The sequence below is a fragment of the Taeniopygia guttata genome, chromosome 1 (assembly GCF_048771995.1).
Source record: "Taeniopygia guttata chromosome 1, bTaeGut7.mat, whole genome shotgun sequence".
In the NCBI taxonomy this organism is placed as follows: Eukaryota; Metazoa; Chordata; class Aves; order Passeriformes; family Estrildidae; genus Taeniopygia; species Taeniopygia guttata.
The window spans coordinates 8,493,319-8,507,003 of NC_133024.1; the positions used below are offsets into that span (position 1 = coordinate 8,493,319).

Genomic DNA, 13,685 nt, shown 5'->3' on the forward strand with positions numbered 1-13,685 from the left:
TTCCACAACTTTCAGAAGATGTTTTTTTCCCCAGTGTCAAAAGCTCTGTTGATACTGTGGATGACATGTATTAGAAAGCCACTATTAGAGAGATTCTAAATTAAGTACTTTAAGTGGCAACCACAGAGCAATACTCCTGTTTCATTATTTAGGTTCACAAATAACTTTCAGCAGCTAACTGAAAGCCATCCTGGTATTTCTGCTCTACAGAATCTGCATGCACTCATGCTGAGGACTGACTGCACATTTGAAGAGTATCTGGAACACCACAAAATATCCAACTTGTCGCCCTGTTTCCCAAAGGGACCCATAAATGGAGGGTCTGATTTTTCAGAGTATTTTGCCTGTGTGTACAGAAGTACCTAGCAATAAATTAAAGTGGAAGCAGGTTTTTGACACAAAGCAGCAGTATGTCTTAAATTGTGATGTGTATTTTCTGAAACAGATTAAACACATGAAAACACTAACTTGTGTAAATAGAACATAAATTTACTATGATTCAAGTGAGCATAAGACATATCATCAACTGTAACAAACTTACAAGATTTATTTTATATACACACTAGAATTTTGTTGATAATATTATACCATACCTGTCTAGATACAAAATTGGAGGAAATTCTAATTTGTTGTGTATCTTCTCTGGTCTCCCCAAGGCCTGATTAAATTCAAATCTTGATAGCTCAAAGGTTAAGACAGGAGGAAGCTCTGTGAACCAGTGCTGGATGAAGAAACAGAAATCCCCAAAATTAATGCCTTCCAATAGCAGAAATTCAGTAATAATGATACAATACCTGCAAACTGGCACAGCTGTGACAGAAACTGGTTTTAGAGTGGGTCAGTATAAGTTTTCCAATGCTACCACCTATTGTAAATGTGGGCAAACCCAATGGAAAGAAATGACGATGTCTGACTCAATTCAGAAGGTTGAATGATTTCTTTATTATAACTATGCTAAAATACATTAATATACTATATAAAAAGGAAGATACTAAAACTACATACTACTTTCTCTAACCCTAACACAACTCGTGACCCTCTCTCCAGAGTCCAGACAGACACGGGTGGATTAGATTGGCCATCAGGCTCAAACAATCCTCACCAAAATTTAATTAAGCACTCACTCCAGGTAAACAATTCTCCAAACACATTCCACATAGGAAAAACAAGGAGCAGAAATAGAAATTGTTTTCTCTTTCATTTCTCTCTGTGCACCTCTATGAAGAATCCTGAGAGGGAGAGAAATGTGCTTGCCATAATCACCCTCTCCCTTCAATGTAAGCGCAGAATATTTGTTGCCCATGCTGCATAAGAGCTTTGCTATCTGTGCTCCAGCAGAGGAGGCAGAAATACTTGTTCCACTCACATGTATTTTGCTCACACAGAACTCAGCTCATGCTTGAGCCTACCTGCCTTGCCAATTGTTCTGTTCCCTTAACTCCTCAATGATATTGAAAGGGTTGTTTACACTGTTAGCAAGTGCTCTTCCTGCTATAGTTCTCTTAGACTCAATTTCCTGATCCTTTCATTCACCTAGTAACATTCAAAGCTTCTAATGACCCCCTCTGAAACAGGATCAGTGAGTGTTTGACATTTCCTCCATACTAACAGCTTAAAGTGTCTACTCATGTCTCTAATCACCTTAGTATCATCTTACCCCATTTGTCTTTGACTACTCAGCAGAGGTCTATCCATAGTCCTCATTTCTTTTTTTACATACTACAATACAAATCCAGCTCCAATTCCAGCACTGAAGATTTTTTTCCCTCTCCATTCTCACACATAACAGCCACAGTCTACCCATTTAATAAGTTTTGGGTGTCTAACCATCACCTGAAGTTTCTCTGATTGCAGCAGACACCATTGACACACTTGTCATCAAGTGCCATAGCCCAGATGTGGCATTTGACTCAAGGATCACTTCAAGTTTTCCTATGCAGCCAAAGGTCTTGAATAGTACTTTCATATAATAACTGGCAAACAGCCTGTTCTTCCTGTGATCATGGCTAAAATTCTCTTGAAGCAGGATTAAAGTTCCTCAGGACAGAGAATGACTCCTTTTTCTGTTCTTACATTAGCTTCACTAGCTGACACCCCGCTCTGTAACTCAGGCTTTTAGGTATCATGATAATAATACTACTAAAAATACTAGTCAAGTTAAATCAATACCGCATTAGAGCCAATGGTGGGGAAAAAGGAAAAGAAATACAGAACATTACTTTGAGGATCTTTCAACACATTTGAGTACCACATTATTATTCCCTTTAAGCTTTGATATAGATCAACTCAGAGAAAAGTTTCTTGAAGTCTTTGTTCAGTTGAGACAGACCACATTAAAGCTACAAGAAATTCAGAGTTCTTTAGTACTTCCAAACTTTCCAGTGTACTGTAACATCTTTTAGGCATTATATTTAAACACAGCTACTAAAAGAAGCAATATCACTATGGATTATTTCAGGAAAACATAACCAATTTACTTGGCCCTAGTAATAATGAAGCAATGTTTTTCCTACAGTAGGACTTAACACATTACTTTTCTTGTTTTTCCACCTCTGTCAATCTGTCATATGACTATTACACTTCTATTTCCACATGCTAAGAAGCAAAGCTTACAATTTCACAGAACTTGAAGCTTAACAGTATAGATCTACAATACAGTAGATCCATACTGTACATCTATACAGTATTGACCTGTACATCACTATCCTGCTGTTTCCCAGTTTCTCAATATTACAAGTTAAAAAAGCCTACAACACCCATGTCTGACATTTCTAGTCAAGCATTTATAACAGAACTGGTATTTTATGCATGAATACACACAGGTTATAACTGCAAGATAACCTTCAGTTCATAAGATGAACAATTGTGCTCTTGTAGTAGGTACATACAAGGTTTCACCTTGCATGGAGAAACTAAACTTGGGATTGTACCAAGAAATTTATGGGGTTTTGTTTTCTTCAAATTACATTTCAGGAATTATGCTCATTGTAGAAGAGATGCCATAGAACATTTGCTGTAAAACAAGAATTGGTACCAGAATTTCAGACTGGAGAATAATTTAGTGTGTGTCACTAGGTTTCACAATTAAACACACATGTACTTGGATATTAAAGGAAGCAAAATTTCATTACTGCAAAAGATTGATATAAAGAAAGAAATTACACCTGAACTTTTTATATAAGTAGGAAATAACCTCCTAAGATTTCACATCTTTAAAATAACTGTGATGAAACATGAACAGCTTTATAAAGAGAAAGTAGCTCACCCTTTACAGGCAATGGGGATTCCCATCTATACAGCAGGTGCCACGAACCATAAAAACCAGACATGAAACCCAAAGAAAAATAAAGGGCACTACAACAACATCCCAAGAGAAGTCCACAGGAGCACTTAACTCACCTCCTGACCAGACTTGGCAGAGTTTTCTGAGTGGAGAGATTCAATTTCCCCTTCAATCATTGCAGCTTCTAGGCACTCATGCAGATCTTTAAAGCCATTAACCTGTAGTGGATACTGGCCAAACATTTCTGTGTTTTCAAATTTTTTACCTTCACATGAAAAATTAAACAGTTAATGTTTTAGAACAAAAATTTACCTTGAGAAAAACCTATCGATCCTACGTCAATTGATCTAGTCTATGGAACAATACCCACATTTTCTTATTGAAAAATTTAATTATATGTCAAAAGACAATTTATTCAAATTGTTGCTCAAGCAATATTAAAAATTACTGTATTTTCCCCTTCAGCCCATTTTTATATTGTTTTAGCATCTTTTGGTAATAAGCAAAACTCAAAATTACTTGGCACCACAGATGTATGGGAAGTTTTACACCTATAAATCAAAGTCCTCCAAGTCCTCCCCTGCAAACAGGGGATTGCATTAATATACATATTACAAATGTATATTATTGTATCAGCAAAGTGAGTGGAATTGCTGATATGAAAGAGTTCTTTGTATAAGGACATTTTGCAAAAATATGCCACAAAAGAGAACATTCATTTCTGTCCTGAAAACAAGATTATAATTTGGTAACACTGTATAAAGATGTAACTGAAAAAATGAGGAGAAATATGGGGGACAAGCGATTTCAACCTAGACATTCAATTTATTTCAACCTAAAGTCAGTGACAAGTCTTGCATTACCCAGTTTCTTTTTATTTGTTTGATTTTTACATATCTCCTCTGTTAAAATGAGAATGAAAGGGATGAAAGTAGCTAAATATAAAGAAGCAAGAATGCTACTAGCAAGAAATCTGCAGAATGGTTCTGAAATCTGACAGCAACTCATTAGAAACATGTTCAAGGTCACAGAATAACCTGGAAGCCACTTAAAAGACTACACCTGCTTCATTCAAATGCAAAAGCCATTCATTTGGATGGGAGGCAGAATCACCAACATTAAAATGAAAATACTTTCATACTTTACATTAAAACAAAAATACATTAAAACAAAAATACTTTCATAGCCTTTTGGAAATAGAGAACAGTACAATTCTGCAGATCAACTAATTCCATACAGATAAGATACAAGGAAGCTTGTTGTACAGTCTCTTCCTCCTTAGCACGCTCTCCAACACTGCCCTTGAGCAGGTTTCCACTGACTTGTTTTCCAACAAATTGTACTTTTAGGAGGGTGAGTTTTCCATATGAGAAATTGTGCAGAAGGAAACGCAATTACTGAAGTTTTAAACTGCATTAAGTGAATCAGAGGGAGCACAAGAGAAGAGCTCAGTGAAATATAGCAGCTTGCCTTCTATACACTGTAAGTAGCAACAGTGCCCCAGTAATTTGTTCCAAGCATCTTCCCTCAGCACTTCACCCCAACTTCTGCTGCACTGAGAACATACACTCAGCTCCTGAACATTATGAAAACAGTATTTGTGGATCCCTGCAGCTCACTGCATTTCTCCTCATACCTGACCAACCATTTGTCACAGACAAATGTACGTATGTGTGCTGCTTCTGCAGAAGTTGCTAAAAATCCTAAAAATGCATCAGTCACCTGTGTGCTTGGACAAGCACAAATCAGACATGAGCAGAGAAGTCCAAGTAAATTCTGATGCATACCTTCAAGCACACCTACTGCTAGAAATCGTCCATAAAACAACTCCACCATTGGGTTCTTTGGTTTCTCTCCATCCCTAAAAGAACAGGAGCTGTGTTAGTGCAAAAAAATCCAAGTCAAAGCTAAAACCTTTGATTTATAAAACTATGACTTCTTCTCAAATTCAGACTTCAGAATTAATTAATTCAGAAGTTTAAAAGCTTCTGAATTCATTGTAGAAATGATGCCCATTTTACTGTTAGTTTATTTTTGTACTTCACTCTAATGACAATAAAAACAATTCAGGTATTTGCAGGGAAAAGTATATTCTGAAAACTAATTTTCAGAAGCATTTAATTTTAAGATAATCTATGCAAACCAGATTCAATAATGAGTGCTTAAACTGTATAAAACCCTTTTAAAAACTGTTTCTTGAAATATCATAGGAAAAAAAATCATATATTCAAAAGAGTTTCCAGATGCTCACTAATACAAACAATGAGTATTTTCTTCTGGGATGAGAAAGAGGAGCGAGGTTTTGAAGTACTTTAACTACAAGATCAAAAAGTAAAATGGCATTAAAATAAAAAAAGCCTAATTGACTAAGTACAAAACACCTCTTTATTTTACTCTTTATATACTCTGAACTTCCTGGAGCTAGATTTCTAACATGAAATAAGAGGGTGAAAAAAGACAACTCATGGAAAAAACCTGAAAGTATTGAAATGCATGGGAAAAAAATCACATTTGAACTAAAACAAGCTATATTTAGAACAAAAATTTTTCAGCCATACAGAGAATTGGATTTTTGGTCATTTGCTTTGCTTTTCTCTCATTTAAAATATTTAACATGCAGAGCTAGGAAAAAAAAAAAAAATCTTACCTCTCTTCTTCAGCTTTAATTTGGAAGGCATCTTCCAGCCAATCTAATAATTTGTGTGTAAATTCACTAACGTCTTGCTGTTAACAAATAAAGTGATCAGTACACATATGTAACAGAACACAACCAAGTGTCACCTTACAAGACCATTTTAGCAGAATTCCCTTCCCCCTCCACCAGTGTTCCAGAATCCCACAATGTCTAAGACTATGCCATTATTGTTTTTTTTATGAGTGGCTCTGGTATTCCTCAGCAGTGACACTGTCCTGTGATCCTTGTTACTTGAGCTCAGCTTTCACACCACGCTAGTCCAAAGGCATCTCTTGAATCCCATTGTTCAAACCCTTTGGTATCTAGCAAGTGGTGACTAATATTACTTTCACTGAGCACTAAATTCAGTATGCTATTGTAATTAAATACCTCAGCCACATAACCTCATGTGAGAAAACAAAGCATCTAAAAAAATAAAATATTTCTCAAAAAAAGGCAGACTATGCACACTAAGATTTGGTAATAATCCTGAATATTTAGATCCTCCAAACTAAAACAAGCAGTATAATGGCACTGCACATTAACAGTTCAGCCCTGGGTGTAGATTAGAACAATATTTCTCCTTCAAAAACCCCCAGACTTAGAAGTTAAACTAAATCCTAAAAGCAAGAATGCTGAACTATTAGCTTATTTCTAAAATAATAGGAAGAAAGTGTATTCAATAAAATAGTCCTGTTGTCTGGAATTTGGTTTGGGTTTTTTTTTGGTTTGTGGGTTTGTTTTTTTTTTTTTGTTTTGTTTTCTTTTCTTTTTACATCTTTCTAATAAATATAACCAGAAGTCATGTAAGTTCAAAGACTGTGATATTTAGAAGTTGCTTTTCTGTGGACATTTTGAAATTCTGTTGTCTACAGTAAGTATTTCCTATTACAATATGGCCATATAAAAACATGCATAAAATTGATTGAAAATACATGGAATTTACCTGCTGGGAATCATTTGATTTAAAAGCATCTTTAAGGATTTCAACTGCTCTTGATGGATCAACATATTTTCTCTTTGAACCAACTAGAAGTGCAAACAGGTACCTCAATTCACGCATGAAAGGCAGATTCCTATGTTCCTGTATGTGAAGAAAAAAAATATTTAACAACGTGATAACAGAAATCTGCTCAACAGAAATGCTGCCCAATAACCTGAGTAATATCAAAATCATATATAAGGTTACTTGTACTACTACCAAGGTAATGCTGCAGGCCTTTTACTTGTCAATGTTACAAAATAATGCAGTTCTCTGGGAAGAAAATTCCATTTCAGAAACTAAAGATTCCCTGAAATCAATATCTAGATGATACTGTTTGTCTTAGAGTGGGCCTGACTTGACAACTGGACAAGCAAAGTTGCATTTACAACAGAAATGTTTCTCTCAAGACTTACAAAGCCTTAAGTAATGCCCTGCAACAATATGCATTATTTTATTGAAATCAGTATTCCTCTGTACCTCTAGAAGAATTTCTTGTGAGCCTACACACTACTCAGCACGTTTTTTAAGCTTATTTTTTACTGAAGACTGAACTTCTAAGTCTACATTAACTTTATTATTTCTCTTGACACAAGTAAAATAGCCTGCTCTCCTTCCCATCCAATTTTGAAGTACAGTTCATGTGACTATGGCATTCTTCTGCTGGTTTCCAGAAAAGAAGAAATACTTTCTGCCTGCATAATGAAAAACAAATAAACTGAAACACAAATACCATAGATTAAATCACAGGCTACCAGTGCTGCAGAGATTGGATATCTACTCCTGAGTAGATAGTTGGCAAATACTTGTGAAATTAAACCCCATGTAATATCAACTTGTATTTAGAACAAAGTATCATTCAAAGGCAGCACAGATGTCTGATACTGGTCAAACTGGAATTACTTGATAACAAACTATTTCACATGCTCATCAGACAGCAGACTTGTTCAGTCACTCCTGTGTCAACCCAGGAGGCATAAAGCTTTTTGTATGTAGAATATGGTTTACTTCAGATTTCAAAAGTGCACAGTGAATTCAGTGTGTTCCACATAATACCTAGGAAATACTTCCAGTCATGTAAATCTCTGAAATTAACTTGCTCTTCTAGTCCACCTTGCAAAACACCTGCCAGTCATAAACACTGTCCACAGAAAAGTCTGCACCTTAAGTGCCACCCTAATTCAGCATCAAATCATCCTAATTTAAGAACAAAATCAGTGTCCCATTCAGATACTTAAAGGACTATATAACCACAAAAGAAGGAAACAAATTGCAAAAGTTGTATTTGTCTTGCTGTTTTCTTAAAGTGTTGTATTAAAGCAAAAGAAATTTCAATTTTTAGATATATTCTATAAAGATGCTTCAATAGCAGTGATATAATAAATAAAATAAATTATTAACCACAGAATACTCTAGATCTTACCTTCTTTTTGTTAAATCTGAAGTGCATAGGCATTATTATAATGTACACAGTACATTATAGCATTACCCAAATTTACACTACAAGTTTGGCTGAGCTTTAGCCATACTTTTAGCCTTAGCTTGAACAACTACCTACCAATGTAAGTAGGATTACTCAGAACAAATACTTACAAAGGCTACCAAAGTTCTCTAAAACTAGGAAATCCTTGCTGCTTCTGAAAAAGCTCGATTTAATCCATTAGACATGATCCTTGACCAGAACAAACCTAAAATCTTCAAAATAAGTGGGCCAATCCCTAAGATAAGGTACTGAGTTCCACAAAAGGACTTGCACATCAAAACAAAGAACTGATAAAGTGATCACAGCACAGCATACATCTCTCGCCTCTAAAGCATCCTGTACATGCACCAACACAAAAAAAAAGATTAAAGTAATTTTTTAAGTAAGAACTGTATGGAAATGTCATAATCTAGGACATTCTCCACTTTATCACCTAGCCTGTCTGCATAAATAATTTCCTAATACATGTCTGAATAACTTATTAGAAATGCTTTTAAAGCAGTCTATATATTTAATACATAGCAAACATTCATTATAGCAAATCAGTTTGCCAGGAGAGTGAAATAATGATAATATTTCAATAATATCAGCACAGGCAGAAGGATGTGCTAACCTGGAGCGCAGTAACCCCTTTCCTCTGATAATAAAATGTTTCCTGAAGACATTACTGAGGCCAAATATTTAGCTGGTCTCAGTGTGTACAGTAAAAAGATCTGTTCATGTGACAGCAACAGCCAAGAGAACTGGGACAGAAAAGAAGGTGCAGTAACTACAGAGAACCACGTTTCTTCTACAGAAAGAAACCAAGGAAGACAAATTATTTTCAAATTAAAAAGAGCAAGATCAAATTGAAGATTTCAAGTGTATACCCAAATCCAGAAATTCAAAGCCCAATTAGCAGAGACAAATAAGGTGGAGCTGTTGTTTGGGGTTTTTTTGATGTAAAAATTTATACCAATGACTTCTGGATTAAAAAGTTTACATGCCAAATTATTAATGGCATTTGGATTCAATATATTGATGGGAAAGAACCAACACTGCTCTGCAATATTCCCTGAAGTACAACCACATGCTTTAATTCTAAATCAAGAGATTGTCATGACCCCAGCATTAAACTCTAATTCCCACCAACTGGAAGAACAACAGGATGTAAACCAAATTATTCGAAATGTGGGATTATTAAAACATATCCTTTATTAGCAAGGAAATTTGATCCTGAAGAATGTCAGTCACATATGGTAGTTAATATCATAACAAAAATAAAAACAAAACCAAAACTGAAGCAAAATAGTTTTAAAATAAGTAAGCAGTCGGAAGTAAATTCCAGGGCTTTACTTTTTTTTCTACTATCAACTGGTAACTTATATTACAACTCTGAATCAATTTGCCTCTAATTGCCTTCACTTACAAAGAAATAAAGACACCATATATGGGCACATGCATGCTTATTCTTCTATCCATCTAAATTCCAACTAGTGCAGCGATCCCTTATCCCAAATTCTCTTCAATCCTTTTTCAGCTGTAGATAAGATAGATGAGTACACCAAGTAATAATGTTACTTCATTCCAGAATGTAAGTTAAGAAAGGAAAGAGCACAAACTACTGCCAGAGATTCTTTCTAGCAGGCCTGCAGTAAGCAAAGTTTCTGTCCAAATCCATGCACTTGTCTGGTGTCACACCATTTCACACAAACTTATTGTCTGTCATGGTCAGAATTTCTAAAATAAAGCACTTTGGAATGGCTAAAGTCATTTGGCTGCAAGTGTCAATGCTTGAGCAAGATATTTATGAAGAGAACAGCTTATCAGCTATTTCATACTACTTTTTAGATGCCCATTGCTTTTTACATGCTGAAAAATGAACATAGAATTTCTGAGTACTGAAGGATATTACTAAAATTACATGATGATAAATACTGAGCAGAAAGTAAATCTAAAAATAAAAATTTAAAAAATTTAATACAACTATTTGTAAAGCATGACTTATCTTTCCTATTAAAATACACTGCCCCATCCCTACCTTGTTTTGGGAACACTACCCATGTTTTTCTTTTCACACCATCTCATGACCTAATGCAAATATGCTTTCCAACCAAAAAAAGTGACCTCTTGCACTTTTTGAATGTGGTGAGGAAAGAAGGGGGTAGGGCAGGAGAGAAATTATCCAGGCCTGACTGAACATTCAACTTCCCTTTTATGGAACATACCCAGAGGTTTAGAAAATTGACACTGTCTTCTCTTTGCCTGTTTTCTTCTGCTTCTCTAATTACAGCTCTTACTTTTGATAGTGAACATTCCAGAGAATCCTGAAGGGACAAACAACTAGGAACAGACTGACAACACACTCGCTTCTTTAAATCTGACAGAAAGGGGCAACAGGCAATAGTGTAATTTACTGTGAGAGTGGTGAGGCCCTGGCTCAGGTTGCCCAGAGAAGCTGTGGATGCCCCATCCCTGGGAGTGTTCAAGGCCAGTTTGGATGGAGCTCTGAGCAACCAGATCTAGTGCAAGATACACCTGTGCATGGGATAGGGGCTGGAAGTAGTTAATCTTTAAGATTCTTTTCAAACTAAATCATTCTATGATTCTGATTTCTGGATATGCAGAAATTAATTGCTCTGCAAGTCCCTGCTAAAAATCAGGCAACCAAGTGTCTTCATAAAGCTCCTCCATTTCTTCCTTCCCATTTCATAGCACAGAAACCACAAAGCCCCCATTGCATCTGTCCTCAAAGGAAGCCCATGAAGGAAGAAAACCTGATCTTTGTCCCCCACTCCACGACCATTCCCTCTTGCCCGTCTGAATCTACAAGAAACCTAAGCCAAGGCCTTCTCCTCCCTAATCCTATATGAGTACCAGCGTAAGCATGAGGAAATTTATACTTACAATCACTGCCTGAGAAAGCCAGAAGAGACAAGCTAATAAATGAAAGCTCAATGTCAGATCATGAGTGGGAGGGAACTGGAACACAACACATTTGCTAAGACAAGCTACACTCACATGAGAAATGCTCTGCCTCTCTCAGCACCCTGCCCCATACTCCGCTGCGAGGCTGATGCCATTTATGTAAGATCCACAACAGGAAGCTCAGAGAACTGTTAACTGGCACCTCAAAAACCCACGCTGATATGAGCTAAAGAACAGTGTAAAATTCAAGTACAAGACAGAAATGCCCTCATCAGCCACGAGAGGAAATCAGCTTCTTCTTTTACCTTTTGGTTTCGGGGTAAATCTTGAGCATTTGCAGGAGGATTGAAATTCAAAACTAGTCTTCGAAACTCCAGTAGGTTAAATAATGACTGAAAAGAAAAAAATTAAGAAAACCTTAAAGCACTTCTACAAACAATACAAAACTCTTCCAAATAAGCCTTAGCAAAACAAATGAAGTGTCAAACATATGCAATGTTAAGTGTTGTTTCAGAAGGCAGAGTATTGCTAAACATATTTTCACCAGAAGACAATTACTTTTGCCAAGCAAACAGCGTAATAAAAAATATCTCTGCACTTAATCACATAAAAGGAACAATAATTTTACATAATAGGCAAATTACATTTTACAACAAGAATTTTATGAATTGTATAACTGTCAGTTTTCAAAATGACAAACACTGTTTAGCCATCTAAAATTTATCTTGTAGGCCCTCTATCATCTACTTTTCAGTGCACAGAGAGTACATCTCTGCATGTGCAACCTAATTCCACTTGCATTAGCTGAACATTTTGCATTCTGTCCACTCTTCCCATTCCCACAAGATCTGAGGCTTGCACATTAGAGTAAGGAAATTGGGTTATACAACTTTGCAGGTAAGGGACTGATAACATTCCCATTTTATGGACACATGAATAGACAGGTGTCTATCTGTCTAGGACAGGAAAACAGGTGTCTGCAGGCACCCACAAAGAACTCCACAGTGTAACACAGAGCCTGGAGCCAAGAGAATACAAGAGCAAGATGACTCTGGGCTGCAAACAGTAGAAGTCCAACGCATTGGGCTGAGAACTGGAGGCCTCAGAACTTGTGGAACTGCGTAGCTGCTTTTCTGTACAGACAAAAATCATCTTAACTAAAAATCACTTCATTACAGAAGAGAATTTTAATGAAGACACAGCAGGAGGAAAGGTCTGAAGTACCTTAAACATGCTCATCAGAGAAGTACAGAAAAAATCTGCCTTCCTGTTTGTACTTTCTTGTGTTTACAATCTATAATTAACTCTCCTCCCACTCTATCACATATCTTAGCTACTTGTTTTGGAAAGGCAGAGTTTGCCTACCCCAGCAATAGACTTTGATCCCAGAACTTGTCCTACCCATGTAAAGACTTAAATCACAGATCGCATCAGTTTAATAGGTTTTCAACACCACAGTGCCAAATAAGTGAAATGTAAATTGTGAAGAGGCTCTGCACTTATTCCAGTAATTTAGAACACATTGGTAGGAAAAAAAGAGGCTGTGAAATATTGCCATGTTCCTGATTCTCCTTGCGAAAGAGCCTTTACAGACTCTAACCTTTTTCCATACCCCATAGTATACAGTATCCCCAACAAAACAAAGAGGTTACCATTGTCACACTTTTTAGATTTTAAAAAGTATCAAAAACATCAGCCAAAAAAAGGTCTCTCTGACCCTGCTAAATCAAAGTAGACAACTGAGTAGTCAAACTTTTTTCTTATTCTGCTGTTCAAAATACATGTTCCCCTTTTACCCAACCTTGTAGAGAAGGGAGATTAAAACAGAGTCCTTTGTTTACTTACTCAAAGCACAGAAAATGTTAATATTTAATTCAAGTGTCATTCTAGAAGCTGATACTAATTGAAATTATGTCTGATGATGTAACAGCATTCCACTGGTGGGCTCTTCAGCACGCAAAACATAGCAATGTTTTATGTACAAAATAAACCAGCTGCTGAAATATAATGTCCAAAGGCTGAATTCTCTCCATAACTAATCCAAAAGCCATCAAAGTGCCAAGGAGCTGAACAGGCCAATTTCATAATACAAATACACAAATTATGTACAGAAAACTGTACTCAAGTTCAGCATTTTTGCTCTTTTTATAATTTGCTCTTTTCTTCTTCAACCTTGTACTATTCAAAATTTCTTATGCAAGATGTTTAGTTGTTAAACTTCTTGCCAGAAAAGCTTGTAATGTGCGTGGTTGTTGTGAGATGCAGCAGAACCCTCACAGTTTATCTGCTGCCAGCACCACTAATGCACACAGGACAGTGTCATGCTGTAGCTCTCCTACAGTGAGCTAAATCAACT

The 13,685-nt window shown here is 36.2% G+C and overlaps 1 protein-coding gene across 3 annotated transcripts in view; it reads right to left on the reverse strand.

Moving 5' to 3' along the window:
• Window positions 1-13,685, reverse strand: part of USP25 (ubiquitin specific peptidase 25) — an 88,340-nt gene that overhangs the window by 27,539 nt on the left and 47,116 nt on the right. For all 3 annotated transcript variants that reach the window (XM_030262523.4, XM_030262598.4, XM_072923331.1), the window contains 6 exons: window positions 11,635-11,721; window positions 6,904-7,041; window positions 5,931-6,007; window positions 5,071-5,144; window positions 3,400-3,548; window positions 594-721 (listed from right to left, as the gene is read on the reverse strand). In XM_030262523.4, the coding sequence (XP_030118383.3) occupies window positions 594-721; window positions 3,400-3,548; window positions 5,071-5,144; window positions 5,931-6,007; window positions 6,904-7,041; window positions 11,635-11,721 (653 nt within the window). The remainder of the gene's footprint in view (window positions 1-593; window positions 722-3,399; window positions 3,549-5,070; window positions 5,145-5,930; window positions 6,008-6,903; window positions 7,042-11,634; window positions 11,722-13,685) is intronic.